The sequence below is a fragment of the Nuphar pumila genome, chromosome 17 (genome assembly GCF_984573655.1).
Source record: "Nuphar pumila chromosome 17, dmNupPumi1.hap1.1, whole genome shotgun sequence".
Taxonomy (NCBI): Eukaryota; Viridiplantae; Streptophyta; class Magnoliopsida; order Nymphaeales; family Nymphaeaceae; genus Nuphar; species Nuphar pumila.
In genome coordinates, this window is record NC_143265.1 from 70,956,469 (window position 1) to 70,982,344 (window position 25,876).

Below are 25,876 nucleotides of genomic sequence, written 5' to 3' on the forward strand. Positions count from 1 at the left end.
TATTGGTAGCAAGCAACACATTATGGATGGGAGTTTGATCTGAATTGCTGACAACCTTGTGTTTGCTTAGAAACATAGCTTCATGATGCATTAACATAGGACAAAGATAAAACAAACTTTGGTCAAGGTTGGGTTGTAGTAATAACAGTTACAAAAGATTCATATTCTTCACCAAGATCGTGTAAAGCATATAAAACCTTGTCAGCATCATTAACTGGTTGCTGAATCATTTTAAGTTGATCACACAAATTCTTTATCTCGAATATAAATTTTGATGCAGTCATTTCTCCCTTCTTACACTCAATCAACTTCCTTTTAAGATAGAAGGCATTTACTTAGGAGTGTTGAGCATAGCAATTTTTTAATGCATCCCAAACTTCTTAAGTTGTGGGTAAATCAACAACTTGGTCAAAATGTCTTCTGAAAGTGTTGAATTGATATACGCCAGGAGACCTTGATCCCTGAATAACCAATAGTCATATATTGGGTTTTGCTTGGCCACCTTTCTTTTCTTATTTTCCCCATCAACTTCTTCTATGGTAGTGAGTTCAGAAGGTGCTATCGTGGATCCATCAATGTGACCTATCATCTTCATATATCGGATATAAGGTAAAACTATGTCTTTCCAAAGCATATAATTAGAGGTGGTCAATTTGATGGTCACTTTGGGAAAGATAAAAAATTGGGACATAAGAACTGAGGATATAGTATCAAAAGAGGGAGTCATGATCAGCTTGATAAATGTAGGCCACTGCAAGCAAGGTAGAGACAATCCAAGAACAACTGTCAATCACCTGGGTTGGTCAAACCTTCCCAATTGTGTCTAGGTTGAACCAAAATCGAATCCGGACTTGATGTTGGCTAATAAAGTTTCAGTCACATGACTATTGATGATGATCATGATAATAAATACCAAGAACAAGAAATAGGGTAACTAATAGAAAATGGAAATTCAGAAAAATATAGATTTGTCTATGTTTAGATCTATGATATTATAACGAAACTGATAGAAATAAAGATTCAATAACAGGCACAATATCCAATTATGAAGGGCATACAAATCGAGATAGAAGTGTCTGTTATTGAATCTTTATTTTTGAATCTGATTTCTATTTGATCCATAAAAGGGGATCCCATGCTTCCCTTGCCCTCTTTCAACAGTATCAAACACATTATGTGTTACTGAGACTAGGGGTTAATCCATTTTCACTGAATCCAAGTCTGGTATCCATAATGAGATTTAGGAGGTGTTTGATAGAGTGTTTTGTGCGTTGCACAGGATGTCATGAACATGCAGAATGGCGTTGCCATCAAACCTTGAAAGCACAAAATGTGCATTTTTCGCATTCATGGAATGGTTCCACCCCATGTTACGCTGGGAACAGGGATGCAGGGTACACCGCTTAAACAAAACTCAAGCGAAGGGGAGGGGTCTCTCCCCGACCCTCTCTCTCTCTCTCCCTTCTTTGTTGTTATTGTTCTTCTTTTTATTCTCTCTCCCTCTCTGGTTAAGGCTCAAAATAAGAAATTTCTTTCATTAGGACTTTGAATCAAATTTTTTCATTAAGTTTTTTATATTTAGTTTGATTTGGGTTTTTCTTTGATTTGATTAAGGTTTTTTCTTTGATTTTCTTTGATTATGTTTCTTTTTTTCTTTGATTTTTTTTATTAGGGATTTGAATCAAACATCTTTGATTAAGTCTTTCATTTTCTTTGATTAGGGTTTTTTTCTTTGTTTTTCTTTGATTATCACTTTGAATCAAATATCTTTAATTAGGGCTTTTGATATTTAATTTGATTAAGGATTTTTTTTAATTTGATTAGGGTTTCTTTTCTTTGATTTTCTTTTATTAGGGTTTTGAATTAAATTTCTTCAATTAAGGTTTCTTATAGTTTATTTGATTAGGGTTTTTCTTGTATTTGAATAAGTCTATTTAAATTAAGTTTTTTTATATTTAATTTTATGTTTATTTTTGTATAGTTTATTTTTCTTGTAGTTTAGGTTTTTTGGTATATTTATAGTTTATTTTTGTACTTTAGTGTTTTATGATTTATTTATGGTTTTTGCATTTGTATGTAAAAAATATGAATTCTTATTTTTTCTCAAATTACATAAAATGTAAATATTTTTTGGTACTCGAATGTAGTTTGAGATCCATATTTGAGGCTAAAATCCATATTTTTTTATAAACTTTCATAATTAGGTTCAATTTAACACTTATTGAAGTATTTACATATCAAAAAATATTAATTCTTATTTTTTCTTAAATTACCTAAATTTTAAATATTGTTTTGTATTTAAAGACTAAAATCTATAATAAACATGTTAAAACTCATATGTTAAAGGTAAATTGAGTCGTACGATCCAAAATAAAGTTATCCGACCCATTATCCATATGTGTACAAGCTGTCCACACAACATAAAATCAAATGCCGAACACATGGAATACAACTTTTTGTCCAATCAAGACAAATGCTTGACATAGTACAATTGTTACATAACAGACATAACATGTGTTTTGTCTGTTATATTTTGCGTCCAAACTTGGACAAGGAATCAAACACACCCTAAGTTGCATTTGAACTCATAACCAGACCTGCTTTACAAAAGTCAGACAAGGTATCAGGTTAAGCACGATTAGACCTGTATCCAAAGCCTTTGGATATCCCAATGCAGTTTTTCATCTCTCTCTCTCCTGTCTGATGTGATGTTTACTGTGCAAACGGATCAGGTACTGGCTAGATCATGATTGATCTGAACCTGAACCTAGGGGTGGCAATTGGGTCGGGTTGGCGGGTCAGCATACCTCAACACGAACCCGACCTATTTATTAAACGGGTCGGCTGTGGCAAACACGAACCCAACCCATTTATTAAACAGGTAACCCGACACGACACGGTTAACCCGTTTAATAAACGGGCCGGGTCGGGTAAACTGGTTGGCGGGTCGGGTTTGGGTAAACAGGTTGGCGAGGTCGAGGCCGGAGAGTCGGCCGCCGAAGAGGGCGTTCACGGCAAAGGCGGCGGCGGCGGCCGCGCTCGAGCCGAGGCCGTTGCCGAGAGGGAGCCCCTTCTCCAGCGAGACCGAGATGCCGACGGACCGAACACCGAGGGCCCGGAGGGCTACGATCGCCGCGATCCCCACGCAGTTGTGGAGGGGGTCGAGGGTGAGCCTGGGGGCGCCGTGGACGGTGGCGATGTCCCCGAGCGAGTCCTTGTAGAAGCCGGTCTCAGGGGAGCCACCGGCAAAGGCGTCGTGGGCCAGGTGGTTCTGTCCGTAGGGGATGGTCACGCCGCTCACCGGGAGGGTGAGTACGTGGGGGGATCCCGGCGAGGTCCCCGATGAGTATGGGCTCGGGAACGAACCGAAGAGCAACCATGGTGGTGCGTGGTTCACTGCAGTGGTATCTCCCAACATGACTGTTTCTGCTCACACGCACCGAAAAGAGGTTCGAAAAAAGGGTGGTGGGGTTATCGGTTGAAGGGGTGGTGGAGTTTAAGGGGTTTGACCGTTTTGGTCCTGAGGCGGTGGATTGATATTTACTGCGAGCAGAATAAATTAATGCCGTGAAGAAAAACTTGTTCTTCTCAGGGCCACTTGTTTTGGTGTGTTTCCCTTTTTCTCCCTACATTTTTGGTTAATGGCGGATATGGTCTTGGAGTTTATTAAACGGGTTGGCGGGTTGGCATACCCCTAAATGAACCCGACCCGTTTAATAAACGGGTTAAGCGGGTTGACCCGTTTACGACACGAACCCATTTAAGCCAAACCCGAACCTGCCTAAGAAGTGGGTTGGCGGGTCTGGTTGGCGGGTCGTGTCAGAAATTGCCACCCCTACCTGAACCTAAATTCTAAACAATAGATCTGAATCTAAAGTCAAAATCAAATGAATCCGGTCCCAAATTCTATACAAAAAATGGATACCAAAAGTGGTTTGGAATATATTGATTTTTTTACGTGTAATATTTGACTTTATATGACGTAAAACCAAGATCAGGGGTGCAAATGGATCAAATACGATCCAATATTCAAACCAAATCTGGCATATTATTTCTGGATTTGGACCATTCAAACAAGATCCAAATATGCATTGGGATTAAACTCATATTGGCTTAATCCGACTATTCTTCAGTTTTAGTTGGAATTCCGATAAGTATTTTTAGGTCAGAACTTATTGGGATTAAGATGAAGATCCAATATGATTGCATATTTTACATGTAAGGAGCATGTTATGGACATGTTTTCATCGGATCCAGTATTGCCACATATATTTTGGACCCCAATTCAATCTTAGATCATCAGATATTTTTCTGATTCAGATCAAGCCCACAAAGCTTGGATTCAAATCCATATCAAGCAGAATCCAGCCCTATATAATCCGCCCTAATGCATGGTCTGAATCCAAATCTGAAAAAAAAAACTGATTGGATCAATCCAAATCCGATCCAATTTCAGATTCGGATCTTATTCTAGGTCCAAGAATATGTGTGATTCGGAACTAAACTCTGATCAAACCGGGTCCATTTGCAACCATCCGGTGCGAGAGCCCAAGACCTCATCACACGGGTAGTACTCCAATTAACTACCGTGTCGTGTCTCTTCTCTACTAAAAACTTAACGGGAACTTGATCTCCAGGCAGCCTGCCTCGTGTCCTTTTGAGCATGTCCATGTGACGTATCTCTGCCCTCGTCTTCTTCTCGCGGGCACTGCTTTTAAACGCGGGCGGTGTCCGCGCGGGGCGGCCTCCGCTCACCATGAACAGGCTCACCGACGTGAAGGCGCTCCTCTCGTTCGTCGCCGCCGCCGTCCGGAGGAGTCCGTCGGCCTGCGCTCGGCTGCTCACCACCCGAAGCGACTTCCCCGATGCCAAGACCTACAAACCGAAGCGCTACAAGCTGCCGCCCTTCTACGACCCCTACGGCCCCCGGCCGCCTCCCTCCGACAAGGTCCTCCGCCTCGCCGACCGCATCGCTTCCCTCTCCCCCGACGAGCTCAAGCAGTTCGGCCCTTGCCTTCGCGACCGGATCCGCGCCCCCCGCCTCCAGATCATCTCCGATTCCGACGCCTCCGCCGCGGCCGCCACCGGCGGAGCCTCTGCAGCCGCAGCCGGGGACGAGAAGAAGGTGGCCGCCGAGAAGACGGCGTTCGACGTCAAGCTGGAGAAGTTCGACGCCGCGGCGAAGATCAAGGTGATAAAGGAGGTTAGGGCTTTCACCAGTTTGGGACTGAAGGAGGCCAAGGAGCTCGTGGAGAAGGCGCCCGTTCTGTTGAAGCAGGGGGTCACCAAGGAGGAGGCCAACGATATTGTCGAGAAGATCAAGAGTGCCGGTGGAGTTGCAGTCATGGAGTGAAACTCGCTAAGCCTTATGGTAGGGTTCTTGTTCGAATTTGGTAAACTGGATTCTTAAAATTGGTGTGAATTGTTCGAAAAATAAAAGTGAATTCACCTTTTTAGTTGTTTTTTGTTCGATTGTTGTGCTTGTATGGATGTGCTAGTCATTTGGTTTGCCCACCGATAGAAATTCTGAAAATTGGCATGAATCGTTCGAAAATCGAGTGTTCAGAATTGCCCACCGATAGAAATTCTGACAATCAGCATGAATTGTTCGAAAATCAAGTGTGTTATCCTTTTAGTTGTTTTCGATCTATTCTTGTGCTTGTATTGATGTGCTGATCAATTGTTTTGCCCATCTATATTATGGGTAGATGGAAAAAAAAAGGAAAAAAATTATGATCGTTGGTCTTTGCAGACATGGGATGCAGTTTCCTTCTAGAAACTTCCTTCTTTCCTGTTTTTTTTTGTATTGTAGAATGCGCAGAAAGAAAATCCGACTGTGAAGGGTTGAGGTGAAGAGGGTTGAGTTCTCTTTCCATGAGTCATCCTTAGTAGCGAGTTTAGTATCAACCTTCCAGTCGTTCACTTACAGCAGGATGGAACCCATCATCGTGATCTTTTATCCTTAGAAGCTTCTAGTGTGAAGACATGTTCAACCATGTTAAGTCTAGCTGGGAATTCTTTGGAAGTGGACATGTGTGGAACCCTTGAGGAGGTCAATTTTGATGCCTTAATCCATTATATATGCCATCCTGCATCATGATGACCTCATCATCATGTTTCATTGATTTTCATTCTTTGTCTGATCCCAACGTTGTCTCATGTGAAGTAGAAAATGAGGATTCTTCTTTATCCTGTGTGGCCCTTGCTGACCTTGATTGTATTGGTATTCAACTCTTCTTAGTCTTGATAATGTCTCTTAAATTGGTGGTCTAGCACCATCTTGGTTGGATCAAACTTTCAGAATGCTACCTGATCCCTGTGCAGGCTGACCTGCGTCAGTTATCACATTTAGTTGCTTGTTCACTTAGTGTTTAGGTTTACAAATTTCTATTGCACAATTAAAAGTTACGGACACTCAAGATCAACAAGGAATTCAAACATGATCTTATCATAACAAACAATCAAAGAAAAACAGCAGGTTAGAATGAAATAGAAGCTCAAATCACAAAAGGAGCGTAGATGAAGTCATGGACACGGAGTTGATTGTGTCTAACATAGGTTTTACTAAGCTCATGGAGTGCCGTGTGTGTTCAATGTAAATGTGATAGGTTTCAACATGTTACATGGAGACTACATCATCACCAAGATGAAAAGATGGCATGTTATAAGTTTTTAGAAATTAAGAAAATGAGACAGTGAAGACTTGGAAGGGATAATGACTAGGGATATGAAAGACATTTGAGTACCTCAGGCTTTAGCTTTAGATAGGAATCAATGGAGAGACAAGGCTTGTAGGAATCAATGGAGAAACAGGGCTTGCAAAGTCTAGTTCATATACATATGATATGGCATGTTGATGGTGGTTGATACTAAATTCCATTTTTTTCCTAGTTCTTGAAAGTACAAACAATTCGTCACTTTGTGAAACTTTGAAGCTGAATCCATGGTAATATAACTTTGTGTATGTTGTTCTTATAGTCTATTAGCAGCAGAAGCATGAAAGTGCAAGGCCAGAAACGAGGAATCACTAGGGGGTGTGCGCTAACACACACATCCGGTGTGCATCTTTGTTTGTTGTTGAATATGGATATGTTATTATGCATTAGTTTGTGGGGAAACTTATATGCATTTGCAGGATGTGTGTCTTTCACATGAATAAATGTCATGCAAATTTTTATATATCACTAGCTGTTGAGGAAACAACCTAATATATAATTTGTTGAGACTGTTGTCTTTGTCACAAGATAGCATGGAACCCAAGACACTCCAAATCGTACTCCAATTGCCAATCAAAATGTATTTGAATACTAACAATACGTAAAACTTGATACAAGTTGTATGAATAAATGATTTCATTCATAATAAACAAAAATACATAAAAGAAATAAATACATAAGGGTTTCACTACAATACACTAAAACACCCAAAAAAAACCCCTAAAACTACCTCAGTCTCTCACCCACAATAGGCACACACACCCCATATATATAGAGAGAAAAGCGAGGAAGAGATAGAGTAAAGAGAGGATAGAGAAAGTCCTCTCTAGCCATTGGACTAGAAATCTAGCTATTAGGCTTAGTTCCCAACACAAATCTAGTTGTTGGGATGAGTTCCCAACAATTAGTGCTTTACAATGAATATATATGTATATATATATATATACATACAAAAAGGACAGAGTAATCTTAACACCCCCCCCTCAAACTTATGGTGACTCGTCGGGAGTTTGAAATTACAAAGAAATAACCCATTACATAAAATGTCTTCATTGACTTCATCAAGTTATTTCATACGTTGATTATGCTCTTTATCTTTAATCATAATCTCTATTATACAAAGGGTCTTTAGGATCTTCAATATCATCAATATTTGAGAACCTGTAAATAGAGCTAACAAAACATCCCAACTATACACATTTATCATAAAACATAAACGATTTCAAAATTAAACTATATCAGTTATATATTATGAAGAAAGGATGACAAAACACACCAAAAATACAATATATAGAAAATATTTAATAAGACAATTTAACATTTTTTTAAATCATTTTATAAAATCATTTTGAAAAAACAATAATTTTTCAAACACAATAGTCATTGAGAGACTCACTTCAATAGATAATTTTAAGAAATCATAGTTCTTAATTCATAAGAGAACATAATTGCATATTATAAAAAAGAGAAATGCATGCACAAAATATCTCAATGATAAGCTCATAAATCCTTAATTACTTTAAAAATTCATGAAAACATGCATTATTCAAACTCAATGCTCACATATATCTATCACAAAAAGCAAAAAAAGGCATGGATTTTCAACCAACATCAATATCACGAAGAAATAACTCACAAAAGAGTTTAAATCCCAAAATTCCACAAAGGAGAGTAAATTACTCATAGGTAGATTTTCTTTTAAGAACAAATCATTTTTACACAGTGGAAGATATACGAAATGATTCAAGTCATTCAATAAGGATTTAAGAAGATACAAATAATCATGGATCATTTAACTATTATATTGTATAAGCAATATTAACCACACAACTAATGCATATATAAATGAATCATGCAATAGTTTAGAATAAATGAAAAAGTCATTTATGAACCAATTTTAAGGGATAACAATAAAAAACTTTCAAGAGACGACACCTTATAGGAAATATGAAGAGATTTAAAATCTCATAAATATCAAGAAATGATAGTTTGCGAATATCAATATATATATGCAACACACGCGAGGCAGCCAATCATGAAACAAATTTAAAGTATCCTTAATTATGCAATTAAAACATATTTAATGCAAAATGCATGAAAATATTTCAATAACCATTTCTCATACAAGGACAAATGAGTAGTAAAAATTTTAAATTTTTATGGAGAGATTGAAAAATCCCACATAACACAATGAATGATATTTGCATATCTCAACAATAATTCAACGACTACAAGCAATCACCTCACTAGTCCTCCAAACCTCAAAAATCAAGTGTATCAGCTACTAGAACAAGAGTATAATCATAATGTCACTTGTGGGCTAAACAAACACACAAAAAGTGTGAATAATCAACAGGTGCATATAACTCGTCACATTGACAACATCTCTTGTCTATATATAATGACACTCAAAATAAGTGTATCAACTATTAGAATAAAAGTATAATCACAATGCACTTATGGGCTAAACAAAACAAACAAAAGTGTGAATAAACATCTATTGTCTATATATAATGACACTTAAATAAGAGGCGTAATAGGAGAGAACATACGAGGTAAAGAGAGTTTGTAATGAAAACAAGCTAATGTCATCAAGAAAAATAAGGAAATCAATTTTAATAATCTTTTGAAACACCATGGTTTAAAAAATAGATAGCCATCACATATAATCATAATTATAAGCATCCATAATCACATTGGCCAAATAAAAAAATGAGTGATACAATACACTCACAGAACCAGAGATCAAACAATTGTCAGTTAGAGCTAGACTACAAGCCGACAATCTAAAATGACACAAACTGAAGTGCACATAACTCACCCCAACAAGAAGGTAAAAAGGAAATGATGCATCAGATAAAATTCTGTGTTTGACAACAAAATGCCATAAGAAGGCAATAAATACTCACGAAAATTAATTTCCAAATAAGTGAGTTTATATATAAAAAATAAAGTTTCAAATTAAATCAAATAACGGTAGATGAAAAAATTAGAATGAATATAGTGCAATCATATGCTCAACAAGATGACAATTGATAATTTTTCACAAAACAAAATTACATCAATAACAATGAAGGATTAGCATGGCCGATATAAGCAAGCTATATGGAGAGGTAGCTCAATCTCGATTATAAGTCTATCTATGAGATAATAGTGGTTTTTAACATTAAATGGGCCAAAACATATATAGAGATTTTTCAAAGAACTATAGAGAAAACCAAGAGCATACATAAGTACAAGTAATAATAAATACTCTCAAAAAGATCAAAGATCATGTATATGCAATAATCTAATGACTTTAAAGCCCACATATCCTATACAAAAGCTTACGAAGGATCACATAAGATATGCATAGGAACATGCACAAATAGCCATAAAGATACTAACATACCCAAAATCTATTTTTTGAATTATCATGCTTACGCAAGAGCCAATAAAACAATACCTCATTTTTAAGAAAAAATATTAATTTCAATTAATTTGAGAACGTCTAATTTTTCAACAAAATACCAAACAATAATATTGAAATGACACATAATCATTAATGGCACATAAAAACATGCATAGGCATATGTGTATGACACATGAATATGTAGATAATATGCCGATAGAGCAAACTCATGAGAGCATACAAACCATCCATGGCATGACTAATGAGAGCATACATACAAGAATTTAAAATTTCTTAAGTAGCACATCTCAATAAAAGCACCACATAAAATTTAAAGAACATGTTTCGACATGTGCATAAAGTCACCAATTATGATAAACACGATACATCATACATATAACAAAAAATGAATTTTTTTAAATAATATGAAAAAACATGTAAGCATAGTATTTAAGATTTTAAGAAACCACATATTCTTGTAAAATATACTTTTCATTACGATATTTTTCAAAAAATATATATTCATAATCAAAATATATACTTCAAGTAAACATGCTTTTGCAAAAACATGTCAAAAGACAATAATTCCCACAAATTCTAATTTTAATTAATTTGAAAACATATTCATTTTTAATAAATAGCCACAATATTTCAAATTCATTTTTAAATATATACCATAAAAGTTCAAAGTAGAGAATCCAAAGAAAAATACATACGAGAATACGATTGTCTTGAGTCCAAGCCATACATCAATTCAAATATTTCTTTTGAAGCACAAGCACGAACAAAATGCCAAGACCAACATGCCTTGCTCTGATACCATGTCACGAAATAGCACAAAACCCAAGACATTTCAAATCGTAGTCCAAATGCCAATCAAAATGTATATATATATATATATATATATATATATATATATATATATATACAAAAAGGATAGAGTAATCTTAACAGTCTTTACTGATTAATAATAATAAAATTACTTATTTGTTCTCAGCAGGTATATAACTTGTACGGGGCATGCTCCAACTAATTCGTTCCAGAATGAGAATCATGTTTCTGATCTGCTGGAGTATGATTTGAAGCTTGTAACATGACCCAAATAAAAGAATTTCTTTGGCTATAATAAAGCCTCTTAAATTTTGCATGTAACTGAAGGACCTATATTATCAAGCTAGATAACTGGTATATGGTTGATAAAGGCACTTAAACTATGCATGTAACTGAAGGACCGATATTATCAAGCTAGATAACTGGTAGCCCCATCACTAATAATCACTCATTTTTCTATGGATGAAATCCTAATGACATGCTTTTTTATTTTTATTTTTAGTTGGGTATATGTGGATGATAATGACATTTAAGCAATCTGCTGTTAGGAGTCTTGGCCAAGTCTTTGAGGATGGGAACATTTTACTTCTTAATATATGAGAAATCGTTCTATCAGATGTAATGTTGTGTTGTGGGCCAATTTCAAATTATGAGTTGGTTCAATAGGTTGTAGTTGGCTGTGGTAAAGATTTTGTAGCTGCATGGTACGAAAAGGGTTGCGTAGTCTGTCAAATTTATGCCCAGATTAGATCTTAAAACTTTAACGGAGTTACGAGATTTCATTTTTGCTAGGTGTTTTAAGCCGTTTAAAACTTCAAAACTTCCAGAATTATCTTCTAAAAGAAAAACTCATATTTTCTACAAAAGTTATTTATAGCTGCTGGAAAATACTTTTTATTTGTAAGAAGCACAGGAAATGTTACTGCAAGAACATAAATAGGACTGTGGTTGACCAGAGTTAATTAGAAACAGTGAATGTTTGAAATGAACTTTGTCTTCTATTTTTCACTCTTGGATTTAAATCATTATGTTGCCTATGGCTTTAAGTGAAATAATAACATTGAAAGCAGTGTTGTTAGAAGCTCTCCTCGCCTTGAAGAAGGGTGAGGTAATTTTTTTTTTCTAATTGAAAACTTGCCGCGAGGTAAGCAGATCAGAGGATGAGGGATTTGAAGGGCCATTCCATTATTTATGATAGGGAACTTTTCTTTTTTGTATATTCATACTCAAGTATGATGTCCTCTTTATTTCATTACCTGTTTTGTGGAGGACTTCAGGTTTGGTTGGGTTTGTTTAGAATAAAATTTGGACAATCAGGTTGGATCTTTTTTCCTCCAAAAGCTGTAAAAAGTTTTAAGAAAAATTTATGAAACTAAACACAGTTTTCCATAGTTTACAGCCATTAAATGCACTCAGATAAATTGCACTATTTGGATGAATGAAAAGAACTGATGTGATATGTCTAAGTCAGGTCAGTATTTGCTATGTAACAGGTGTTGTAAGTTCATGCATTGAAGGTCATGATCATAAATAGGATATAGTTAGTCAATGTATTGCATTCATGTGAAAAATGTGAGGAAGTTTATAGCATGGTTACTGGGTTATCTATGGGCAGGGGACTCTCACGTAAGACCTGATGGTTTGAGTATGCCAGAATCTTGTTTTATTCAAATGATTTGTAACCATCTAAGTCACAGGGACTCGGCAAAGCAGGTGCCGCAACCGCGTTGATGCGATGCGGGTGCGGCACCCTGTGCGGTCAACACGACCTTGGGTGCGGTCAACGCACCCAAGGTCGTTTTCGTCCAATTTTTTAACGTAATTTTTTTTTCTGTTGCCCGATCAAAAGGGGCTGTGAAAGAGGATTAGGGCAAAAAAAATTTGCCCTAATCCGCTCCTCTCCTCTCCCGCGCAGCTCCGCTCTCTCGCTCACCTCCTCTCCTCCCGACGTCTCGCAAGGGAGCCCGACGCCACCTCCTCCTCTCCCTCGTCGCAAGTACCCTCTTGCTCTCTTGTTGGGTCGGCAGGGGAGGGGCTGAGCCCCCTCCCTGCTCCCCTTGTTTTCGCAGGGGAGGGGCTGAGCCCCTCCCTGTTTTCGGCAGGGGAGGGGTCGAGTCCCCCACCCTGCTCCTTCTGATTTCAGGGGAGGGGCCGAGCCCCTCCCAAGAAAAAAATTCTTTCGGGGGGCGCTGCCCCCTTACGGCCCTCCCTGGACCCCCGCCCGCTGAACGCGCAACGGGACCCGCACCGAGGGGGGGAGACTCCGAACCCCCAGTAAGGGCAAAAACTCTGAATCAGGCTCCACAACTCATCATTGGACTCAATATTATAAATCTTGATTGTCTGCATAATTGATTTTAATATATTTTTTTTTGTTTTTAGAAAAAAAATGATGGATTAAGGGAAATGATTTGCGTCATCTTCATCCCCACATGTGAGTTTTGCTGCTAGTTTTGTTGATAGTTGTAGTGGGAGTGATGGTGTAGGGCCACTATGGGTACATGTAGATAAGCTTGCAAAAACTGGATAAGGAGGTAGTGAAAACAAGAGATTTCGATGCAAGCTCTGTGAAAGAGATTTTGTTGGGTCTTACACAAGAGTGAAGGCTCATTTGTTGAAGATACCATGACATGGCATTTCAGGATGCAGAAAAGTTGATGAGGCAATACGAAGACAATACAAGAAGAATATGAAAAGAGAAAGGCAATAAATGATTCTTGTTCAATTAGTGTGTCATTTGGAAGCCACCAAGAAGAGGCTCAAAAAAAAGAAAAGTCAATGTAGGAGGTAGAGGAACGATACAAACAACATTCAATACATATGGAAGGAAGGATATGGATAAAAAAGTAGGGAGGTATTTTTATTTTAGTTCACTCCCATTTAATGTGGCTAGAAATCCTTATTAGAAGGATTTAGTAACATCTTTGGCAAATTGTAATTTGAGTGACTATGTGCCTCCAAGCTCAGAAAAAATACGAACCACACTTCTTGCAGAAGAGAGGAAAAATGTGGAGAGATTGCTGGAGATTAAAAAATATTCATGGGAGCAAAATGAAGTTTCTATTGTTTCTGATAGATGGACAAATATTCAAAGGCGTCCACTGTTCAATTTCATTGTTTGTTCGCTTAGTGGCTCAATATTCTTGAAAGCAGTTGATGCATCTGGGGAATATAAAAATGCAGAGTATTTGAAGAGATTGTTTATAGAAGTCATAAAAGAAGTGGGTGATCAGAAAGTGGTACAAATCATTACAGTCAACACTCCAGTTTATAAAAGTGCAGCGTTGAGTTTGGAGAGTGAGTACCCTCGTATTTTTTGGATTCCCTATGTAGCACACAGCTTAAATCTGACCCTAAAGAGTATCTGCAACCCCAAAGAAGAAGAAAATCCACAAGATATGATTTATGTTCATGGATTGAAGATTTAGAAAGAAATATCAAAACCATTAGGAATTTTGTTGTTAACCACCATCGTGCTAATGCTATATTTAATAGGCATTTTTACCTGAAATTGTTGAAGGTCGCTGAAACACGTTTTGCGTCCATCATTGTGATGGTGAAGATGATTAAAAAAATGAAGAATACTTTGGTTAACATGGTGACTGATGAAAATTGGACATTCTATCATGCTGATGATGATATCAAGGCTCAAGAAATTAAGAAATTCATTATTGATGATGAGTTTTAGGATAGAGTGGTATACTTCCTTCAATTTACGCAACCTATTTGGGAAATGTTAAGAAAAGTTGATAAAGATGAGCCCATGCTTCACAGAGTTTATGAAATGTGGGATAATATGATTAAAAAAATACAAGCTATAGTTTTCAAGCATGAAGAAAAAAATCCTACATTAGATGATTCAAATTTTTTTAACTATATTCATTCAATTTTAATCAGAAGATGGGATAAGAGCAACACTCCTTTGCATTGCATGACACATTCTCTTAATCCAAAATATTATGCAAATAAGTGGCGGGCAGGTGGTATTGGTCGTGTCCCTCCAAATTTAGACCCAGAGCTATCAAGACATAGAAATATGTGTATGACAAGATTTTTTCCAGAAGCATATCTTCTACATTAAGTCACTCAAGAGTTTAAAAATTTTTCATCTTCGAGATTATATGGACTGACATTATTCGCGAGAGAGGAGGATAATATAAATCCTATTAAATGGTGGTCAACATTTGGATCAGAAACACCTCTTTTCCAACGTCTTACATTAAAATTGCTATCGCAGCCTGTTAGTTCATCTTGTTGTGAAAGAAATTGGAGCACATATTCTCAAATCCACAACCAAGAGAAAAGAACTCACAAGTAAGCGTGCAAAGGATTTAGTATATGTTCATTCAAATCTTCGATTACTTTCGCGAACCAATGATGAATACAGATATTAATTTGCTCTCTTAGTTATTTGATTATTTCTTAATTTTTCATTTAAATATACTTGTATTGTATTTAACATTTTTAAATTGGGTTTGTAATGCAGACAATGAACATCCAAATTTTGTGATGTAAACCCATAAGAGTATGACTTCGAGGGAGAGCATGATTTCAACATGGCAAACATGGATTTAGCTGGGCCCAATATTCCTTCTAATGATGCATTTGATGATGAAGAAGAAAATTATTAAGATTCATTGCTTCATCGTTATATACATTGTAGGATATACTTTTGGTATGTAATTTAGTTCTTTTTGCTTTGCTTATTTGATTGATATTTATGTTGATTTATGTAATTGCTTTACTTATTTGATTGATATTTAGGTTGATTTATGTAATTGCTTTACTTATTTGATTGATATTTAAGTTGATATATTGCATACATGATGAATGATATTATGACAATGTTAACTGTTAAAACTTCAAAATTATATATATATATATATATATATATATATATATATACTTTTTTACATTTTTGCCCTGCTGCACCCCCGCACCCAAGGTTTTTGAAAGTGCTGCACCCCCGCCCCCGCCCCCGCCCCGGCACCCGCACCCATGTGACATAGGTAACCATTGTCTTTGGGCCTTGGTAACCCATGAGACGCAACCTGTGGACCCAGTGCCTATGGTTTGCAGGTTTTTGTAGAGCATCAGCCAAGGGTAATAAAAGAAGGGAAACTAGGATTGCAAAACTGATCTTTCATATGTAGCTAAACTCTGTGTAAATATCATTATTCAGAAACTTAATCTGTTCGATATATGTTTATGTGGTTTTCAGTTTTGGTTGGTTATCTGCTCATACATGAATCTCAAAAAGGTTTATGTTTTACTCTTTTCCATTTCCTTCCAGTCACCTGTTTGCTTTCTACTGTTGACTGACAGTTTCTCCAGTTGACATTTTTTTATGATACTTTTTATGGCCACCATGTAATCCACCTTTGCTTAATATTTATGAGATCAATAACACAAATTTTGATATGCGTCAATACTGATCTGAACAACAAGAGCCATAATAGCCGCACCAGTTTCAAGCTGGAACTCTTTGACCATCATGTTGCATGCTTAAAGTATTGAGTTAATGTTTGATTTCATTATGAATCAGGAGAAACGATGCTTTTTGATATGCCAGCTGGTGCAGCTTCACTACTTCGAAGTCCATTCCTTCTGTTCCCCATTTAACATGGGGAGAGGCCTTGCTGTTTGATTAACAGGCGACTCAGTGGTGTTCCTTTTTATTGACCTTTGACGAACCCCTGCTGCCAATTGACTTTGTTTCTGGAATATTTTGTTAAATTTTGAAAATGGTATTTGTTAAAATTTATGTAAAATTAAGCCAGAGGCTTCTCATTGAACTTCCTACTTAGAACCCAAGCGAGCCTTTTGCCCAAACTGTTTCATTAATGCATGTAAACGCCAGGCTTCGATTGTCAGAACTGGGTCCTTTAGCAACATGAATGTTTTCGTTTAGGAGTGAATGCTTATCAATGTGTGGTAGCTAACCGGCATTCAAATTGATTGCACCCCATCTTGTTTAAAATCATCCATGTGATTCTCACTGCATTAGTTTCTACTATTCCGAGTGCTTTTGCTGCAATCTCAGATACCCATGATCCAAGGTACCTGATCTACTGTTGCAATATCCCCCCCTTGATTTTGCAAAAGCAAAGTTCTCCATGATGCACGGTTGACTGTACCCAACTTAAAAAATTTCGACCTAACAACTCAATTAAGCTATGCATATCCAGATATTGTGATGGAGTCGAAGCAAACAATCCTCAAAATAGTGATAAGTAGCACTCATGCAGGCTGGGCTTATTTGCTTTTGCTAACAGATGCTCTAACCGGACGAGTTTGTATTTTGGAAGGGGGAGTGCTCGCTGAGTTTTACACAGCGGGCACCAAAACAGAGTCACAGTCAACGAGGCATCTCTCGGGCCTAACACTGGTTTCTCCATGATACCCAAAAAAAGAAAAACAAGTTTGTAGTTGATAGACGAAAACCAGTCACACATGAATGCATGCATGTGTGGACAAAGTGGCAGCATTGAAGGAGAACTTTTGGCCTGCTTGTTTCTAGTTTGCATAGACAAATATTCTAGTGAGCCTTCTGATCGAGATGGAGTATTAGGAAAATTCAATCTTTTTTTGAAAGGCTTAAAACTTTTTTTTGTTTGAAAAATCAATCTTTTGAGTATGAGCTGGTAATTCAACCTGCTTTTCTTGTAAATGATATTCATGAACATCATCTAAGGGTGAGTTTGTGTGCTGATGATGAGGCTCCACGGCATTGCACGCTGCGAAGCCATCGCCCACGGAAACGACATCAGGGCCCCCATGCATTTCTGCAGAAACTGCTCATTTTCTGTGGCATACAAACATGCCCTTAGGGAAAAAGAGAATTTTAGGGAAGCTCCATTTTTTTTTTCTCCTCACCACTTGCTATCAAGGTTTAGGGTATGTTTGTTTCAACTGGCTGTCTTTTCCCGCAGGACGTGAACAAATGCTGCCCTTGAAAAACATGTCCTTTCGGTGGGGCCCACATGAGCCCTGCATTTTCCTAAGGGCTATGAGTGTTTCGTATGAAAACTGGGCCCCACATTTTCCCATGAGCTATGAGAGTTTCATATGAAAACTGGGCCCCACGTTTTCCTGCGGGCTAGAGGGTTTCATGAGAAAACCCTTTCCCATTGAAGGGAGGGGGTGGGAGGCCTGGGGCAGAAATGGCACTCGTAGTCGTAGGGGTGTCTACCACTGCCAACGTGTTGGACCTAGATCGAGCTCTGAGGTGCTGGTACCAAGTCCATACCGGGCAAAAATGAAAATTCCAAATCATTTTTTACATTAAAAAACTGCAGATCTTAATTGGAACTTGTGGCGGACCCTGGTCTGGCATGAAATTTCAAAAACTATCTGCCAGCTTAACCTGAATTCTTGATCAGACCTCCTTATTTATTACCAAATCCAAATCTTATCGGATCTGGTAACTGTCGGCGGATGAGAAAATTTTGAGCTGCGTCCCCTTTTTCCTACAAAAGTGATTTTCCTAAGCCCTTGTTGAAACAAACGGGCAGGTCCTCAATCAATCCAAGAAAAACATGTGATTGTCTTTTCTCTTGAGGCACCACCATCATCAGGAATGTGATGGCCAAATACATGGAAACGTCCAATTTTTAACCGAGAATGAAGTAGCTCTGGTCCTTGGATGAGTAATATTTGGTTGGTAGAACATTGACATCAGACACGTGAACAGTTTGAAAGTGCAACCTGAAAAGAAGGGGCGTTCTGAGATCCTGAAAAGAAAAATTCAAGTGTAGACAGCTTTTTAGGGGCAGCCGTCTCCTTGTCCCTTATAGACCAAACAAGGGGAAAACGGTACGCCCTCCTGTGTGACAGATCAATCATGTTCTAGTGTGATCCAAAGCAGATCTTGAATTGAACTGTTTGAAAACTAGGAGCTGGGATAGGAATTAATGCATTTGGCAAAAACTTGGTCAAACTATCTTGCTGTTGTCGTTTGGAAACTGGTAGCTGGGATGGGTGTTTACCCTTTTAGGATGGGAGGTGCTCAACTTTGTATTTACACTAAACAATGAAAACCACAACTACCACCTCATCCAGGATTTGGCAGTTCCCACTTCCTCAAATGGCACTTCCTATCCAAGCTATTAGTTTCCAAACATGGCTGGGCTGGTAAGAGCTGATACCATACTGCCTTCCTCATAGGAACAAGATGTATCTTTCCCTAAGACTTGTCTTAAATACACACAAACTTCTCTCGAAAAAAAAAAATGATAAAACTAGTTGCTCATGGCTCTGGCTCATGCTTAGCTCATTAAAACGCGTTTGGCCCAGCCTTGCTTGTATATTTTATATCATAAAGTGTAGGTGGTTGAAATGTATGGCTTACAAGTAATAAGTTCACAGTTCAAATCTTATTTCTTAGGGCCTTGAAACCATGTGTTTATCTTGTAAATTAGTCGGTTTAAGCTTGACTTTAGAGTCTAAATTCTATTATTTTCAACTTTGAATATATATATATATATATATATATATATATATATATATATATATATATATATATATATATATATATATATATAGTCACTAGAATATGAGAATTAATGTGTCAACTGTGATTTTCATGAATTTTTTGTTCTTTTCTCTTGAATCTAACCATATGGATGTGATCTACATGTTGGTCTTATAAAGACTCGCTCTTGAATAATCCGATTTTGATGCATAAACAAAAAATTTTAAGGCTTTAAAGTCAATGGCTCATAATCTTCATAAATATTCAAGCATTCAAAAATCACATTTTCCATCGAAAATATACAATCCAATGGTTGGTTTCTAGCAAATTCAACATGTCAAGCACATCCACATGGTTGGATTTGCCAAAAAAGTGTTGAAAATGCCCATATTTATAGTTCTCATATTGCAGTTCTCATATTCTAGTGACTATATAGAGAGAGAGATGTGTTTGTGACTAATGAAATATGCTAACTGAGTTTTTCGGGGTTTTTTTGTTTTATTTTTAAATTATGACCATACAGATGTGATCTATGTACTTGATTTTATAGGGATCAACTCTTGAAGTGTTCGATTCTGGCACATGGGTGGGTTTTTATAATGTTTGAAAAATCAACTGTCCAAAATCCTTATAAATTTTTGAGGCTCCAGATATCATTTTTTCATCGAAAACACATAAGCCAGATGTGGATTCCTTATAAATCGACTATGCCCAACACATTTATGGTGTCGGAACTGCAAAAAAAAATACCAAAAGAGCAGACAAATCCATTTAGCACATACCATTTCTCTCTCTTTCTCAATAATATATATATATACACACACACACACAGAGAGAGAGAGAGAGAGAGAGAGAGAGAGAGATGCAAACATGATAAATGAAAGAAGTCTGCGACAGAAAAGTTCCTTATTTTTCTCTAAGAAAAAAGAGAAAAGATCCCTATTTTACAATGACTTCGATATTCTTGTGCTTAAAATTTGATTGCACACATATGGTTACTTTTTTTCATAGAACATACTTTTGATCCCGAAATTGATGGTTATTTCGGGGTCGCTAATTGCCCATCTCTAATTATAGAGACCAGATGCAACTCAAAGAGGCTTCATATTTGAATTGTATATCGGATCTAATAACGGTCGCATGTTTCTAAGAGACCTAAGATGTCAAACTTAGACTCAGATAGATTGACTGCCAGTAGATCACTTCTCAATGAGCAAAAACATGTTTAATCTTGATTGGTGAAATAGAGGCCAAAAGGTATTGTAGGTATGGTGTATTGTCTCGTGATAGGTAAATGAGTGTTGCTAGGTTGGTACATAAATTTGGTAATAGGCTTCATGGTGGTAAAAAGCAACATTTGGTGTCACAAACTAGGGCATTCACACTACGCTTTGAAAGAAAGAAAGATCAAGAAAACAAATTAATCACCATCAACAATATGGACATGGGTATTTGCTTGGCATCAGCCATGCATTGGTAGGTAGGGAGATCTCCAGCATACTTTTGCTAGGTTAAAAGAAGATCCAAAGTGGTGGAGACGGCCTAAAAACCTACAAAAAAGGAAGACCCAAATCTTTCAGTACAATATCTCTCTCTCAGTGGATAAGATCTATAATTGAAAGAGGACCCGGTATACAAATTTCCAAACTTTATTTACTTTGTTTTCTTTTTTAGAGGAGCCTATGCTTGGATGTTAATATTCAAAATGCAAGGCCAATTTTAATACGCCTATTATGATTCATAGTCCTTGAATTAGGGTACCATGTGTTATTGGCGAGGCATTCTAAGTGGTAGTCTTGTAGATCCTGTAATGCTTTTATAGGCTGATAGGTTTCGTGATAAATGGGTAATCAAACAGCACCCACAATGCTCAGGCACCCTTGACGCAGTAGTCCATCATAGATTAAAAAACCTATCATGGTTATACGAAGGAATGCCCCTACTAAAGTCCATTTCTTTTATGAGGACCCTCGTCAAGAACCAGCTGGTCCCTTAATGGGCCCGCTCCTCTTCGAGGTAAACCTCGGGTGGGGTCACTGACTCCCAAGCCATTATGGAGCCCACCAGTTAAAGGCACCTACACACTCGGCGGGAAGTCGAACCTGGGACAAAGGGGTCATCACCTTTTCCCTGTGCCTGCTGCCACTTGGGCGACCCATGCAGGTGTGGCTTGGTATTCACTTGTGTTGGGCCACTTATGTACTTAACTTTGAGGTGTGAGATTTATCTGATCATTCATTGATATCATTCAAATCCTACAAATTGAAATGAGAGCAGATTCAAAAAATGAGTGTAGCTGAAATGCGTATGCTTCGATGGATGTGTGGAAATACAATAAAAGATAAGATTCGAAACGAGGAGATACTTAAGAAGGTAGGCGTTGCATCCATTGAAAATAAGAAAAGAGAAAATCTTTTACGGTGGTTTGGACATATTCGGCGAAGGCCTAATGATGCTCCAGTTAGAAGGATGGACAAATGAAAAAACATATTAGTCAAAAGAGGTCGAGATAGGCCTAAGAAGACTTGGATGAAGATGATAGGAAAGGATATGAATGCTTTGAACCTCACCCAGGACATGGCATTGGATAGAAATGATTGGAGGAGAAGGATTCATGTGGAAGACCCAGAATGATTTTATTTTTTGGTTCATATCACCGACCCCAATTGTTTTGGGATGAAGGCGTAGTTGTTGTTGTGGAAATGAGAGCTGTTCAAGGAACCTTGGATACCATCCACTGTTAAAGATTAAAGATGAATGGTACCTAGAGACTCGCCCAAACCCTAATACATGAAAAGCATACTAGCTGCCTCATTGTACAGCCATCAGTGCTGTTGGTCCGACTTGTGAACGACATCAAAGAAAGTACGTGGGGCATTGACTTGTAAGGTTTTGGGTGCCATTCATCAACTTGGTGATGGATGGCATCTGGGAAGAGGTTCCTGGGACAGTTTTCTTTCTGTTCACATCAAGTGATGCATAATTATCATCAATGGTTTGTATCGTTCTTTTTGTGTTCAGCTAATGTGCTAGGATTTTGGCTCATTGTACTTAATTTCTAATCTATTTTTTTTCCAACAGGTTGCAGTGCTATGTGAAAAATTCTTTTGGATCTCTCTCTCTCTCTCTCTCTCAATTTGGCGTTGTAAATTTTACAGATAAATTCTAAAAATTCTTAGAAAGTTTTGTGTTTTTGGAGTGCATCAAGCCTCATGTCACAGTGTTATTAAAATGAGATGCGGAGGTTTACTTTATAATATTGTTCATTGTTTCAAAGAAGTTTCACAGGAAATGCTTGGCACACTTTGATTCATCCACGTCTAAAAAAATGAGAAAATTATCAGAACCAGCTGTTAAAACTAACAATCAATTTCCATGCAGAAAAGCTCAATGATCACAGAAGAATCAAAAAGCAACATAAATGGTGATTGGTCCCCTAGCACCTTTCGCATTAGAAATGTATGAGGTCCCTCTTCACCTCACAATGGTCCATATAGCTAAGCCCTCTCCATGTCAAGCACTTCCATTTCTGAGATGGATGGTCAGTGGGGACCAAGTAGCACACAGTCATGCTTGGCCTTTTGTAGTCCCCATTACGACTTTTTTCATTTTTAGTCAACAAAGGACATGGTGATTTAGTCTAAAGCTTCATAGCAAGGGTTGCTGAACAAAGCTGACCCTATGCCGCATCACTTAGCTTGCTTTTTTGGTGTTAACAGCAAGGATTGGATGGGACACCAAACCCATCCTTCTCCCCTCCCTGACAGCTTTCTTCTTTTTCTTGCTGCCCAACTTACGAGGGTTACCATCTATCTAGGTGGTATCTCATGTGAAAAGCAAGGTCCTCTATCAAGCTGAGTGCCTAGGATCGAATCCCTCTGTCGCATGAGGTGTCTTGTTTAACAATTCAACCTTATAAAATTAACTAAATACCTCTTAAATAATGGTATTTTAATTTTAAAAATGTTACTTTGTCGGCATTATAAGTTTTCTAAACTTGAAGGAAATTGAAAAATCAAATACCTTTTTTATATAACTTTATTAATCCATCAAATTTACCTTTTTTTATTTTAAAAGTAATCATACATTTTTTAAAAAATATCATTTTTAAGAGTACTTTTAGTTATTTTAATATGAATTCATCTAATATTGAACACAACTAGTTTATATATATATATATATATATATATATATATATATATATATATATATATATATATATATATATATATATATATATATATATATATATATATATATATATATATATAGGTTTAACACTAAATAAATTCAACCTTATAAAATAACTAAAATACTTTTAAAAGAGTTCTTTTGTAAATGCATGACCATTTTTTTGGCTATTTCATGTCTTTTGAACTTCAAGAGAATTGGAAAGTCAAACACCTTATCTAAAAATGTAACTTTATAAATTCATCAAATTTATTAGGTTCAAACCTTATTAAAATGAGAAAAACACCTTTAAAAGTGTTGCTTTTAAAAAATGCATGACTACTTTTTGTGCATAAGAATTGAAAAGTTAAAGTTCTTTTTTCCAAAAAACGTAACTTTATGAATCAATCTAACTTACCTTTTTAATCTAAAAAAATAACCATATATTTTTCAAAAATACTACTTTTTAAAAGCATTTCAATATGATTAAAAAATTCATCTAATGTTAAGAAATAAATCAAACACACATATGAGTATGGTCGACGAGTGTCTATACAATGCTCTTCATTGAGCACTTCACCAAGGCACTATTGTACGACAAATCTCAACCTACCCTCCATTTGTGTGCCTTTTATAGATTATTATTTCTGGCAATTTGCTATGGTGTGTTTATTTCTCCATGTTAAAAAAAAAAAAACTATGGTAAGGCATGGAAAGTCGAATGCCGCACTAGATAGAGAGCGCTATCACGGCTCCATTGGTTCATTTGGGTCATGAGAAAACGACTAAAATTTTCATATGAAAAGATATACTTTGGTGTGCCTGAAACAAATCATAAGGCAAAGAGTAAAGTGGTCATGGAGAAGTATTTTCTCCTTAGCCACTTTTTGTATGAAAAGCTTTTCATATGTGAAACCTTTTTCTCATACATTTTCTCGTAAGCAAGAAGTGGCCAGCGTGGTAAGTGGTCCGCGTGGTTAGTTGGAGCTGTCGGTGCAGTCTCCTTGTGGTGGGACGTTGCAGGTTCAAAACCCAGTGTGGTATGTTGAGTAATAACTGCTGGGTCTGCCTAACACTTGCCATATCCCACCCCAAAAAAAAGACCCACGTTTTTTTTCTTTTTATTTATTTTTTGTATTTCATAATGCTGTTTGTACTTTTGAACTTTTATGTTTAAATATTTTTTAAACTGGAGCCCACGTCTTTTGATTGGATCCCTAGTAAACTCAAACATCCAAAAATAATTGAAATGAATAGAGATCATATAAAAAAGTTCCCCCACGATGAAACTTTACGAAGGGCAGATCAGGTAATGCTGTATCTAACCGTATATATTCAATCTCCACCGCACATCTCACTCGATGAAAGTATGTGCGGTCCCTCACAGGAAGACGTAAAGTTCAATTATAATTCGAGTTTTAAAAAGTTGGTCAGTATACGAAGCTTGGTATGATTTGTGAAATGTCATAGCAGAAGCGAGATTTGTAATTTTTCAACATAAAAGGGGTAAATAATATTATTTTACAAGTATGAAGAGGTTTGATTCTTGTAATCCATATGACCTAAGTATGGCTTTTCTTATGATGCGTCTGATTGAACTTTGTCTGGACGCAGTGACAGCATCTCAAAGGTAGATTTGGGTTTGAGATCTTAACCAGGTTCGACCCATTTACATACCTGATAGGCCGGGCTTGGTCCAGGTATTCCTGCTCCAGCATGATGACAAAGAACCATTCTATTCCCAAAATATTAGCAGTCGGATATTTTGAAACTTTTAAAAAATCTTAATAAATAACATAAAATTAAATTTTAAAATAAAAACTAATATCTAATTATTTTTATGAAAAGAGTTAAATTTTTTTTTAGAAAGTTACAGAGTTTACTTTCCGGCGTTTTCATCAAAAATATCGGCCGGCAAACTTTTGGAGCTTTTTTGGGCGTTCTTTTGGGGGGGGGGGGGGCAACACCGATACGAACACATCGAGTCGGTACGGACCTGTCGAGAGGGATGGATCACGAGACCCTCCCTTGAAGGGTTGTGTGGAGCCCACATATGAAGTGGGGAGAGAGAGAAAGAGAGAGAGACGGGCCGGGTTGCATGATTGCGCCTGATTGAGTTGACGTGCTTTGAAGGGCTCGAGGCATTCTAGAAACTTTTGTCTTTTTTTATCTGCCCCAAAAAAGCAGGGCTTTTGCCCAGAGCCACCCTGTCCTGTCTGTCTGCGTTCCTCCAGTTCCCATCTCAGATTTGCAGTAGTCCCCGGACCTGGAGAGAGAGAGAGCTCAGGGAATTGG

At 37.1% G+C, this 25,876-nt stretch overlaps 1 protein-coding gene across 1 annotated transcript; it reads left to right on the top strand.

Moving 5' to 3' along the window:
- The first annotated feature begins 4,714 nt into the window (after window positions 1-4,714).
- On the top strand, window positions 4,715-16,767 carry LOC149812163 (large ribosomal subunit protein bL12m-like). Its single transcript, XM_089992623.1, has 2 exons — window positions 4,715-5,371; window positions 16,484-16,767. The coding sequence occupies exon 1, from the start codon at window positions 4,757-4,759 to the stop codon at window positions 5,351-5,353; it is 597 nt and encodes a 198-aa protein (XP_089848749.1). The 5' UTR covers window positions 4,715-4,756; the 3' UTR covers window positions 5,354-5,371; window positions 16,484-16,767.
- Window positions 16,768-25,876: the final 9,109 nt, after the last annotated feature.

Coding starts and splice junctions, on each gene's coding strand:
- LOC149812163 (XM_089992623.1), top strand. CDS start 4,757: ATGAACAGGCTCACCGACGTGAAGGCGCTCCTCTCGTTCGTCGCCGCC.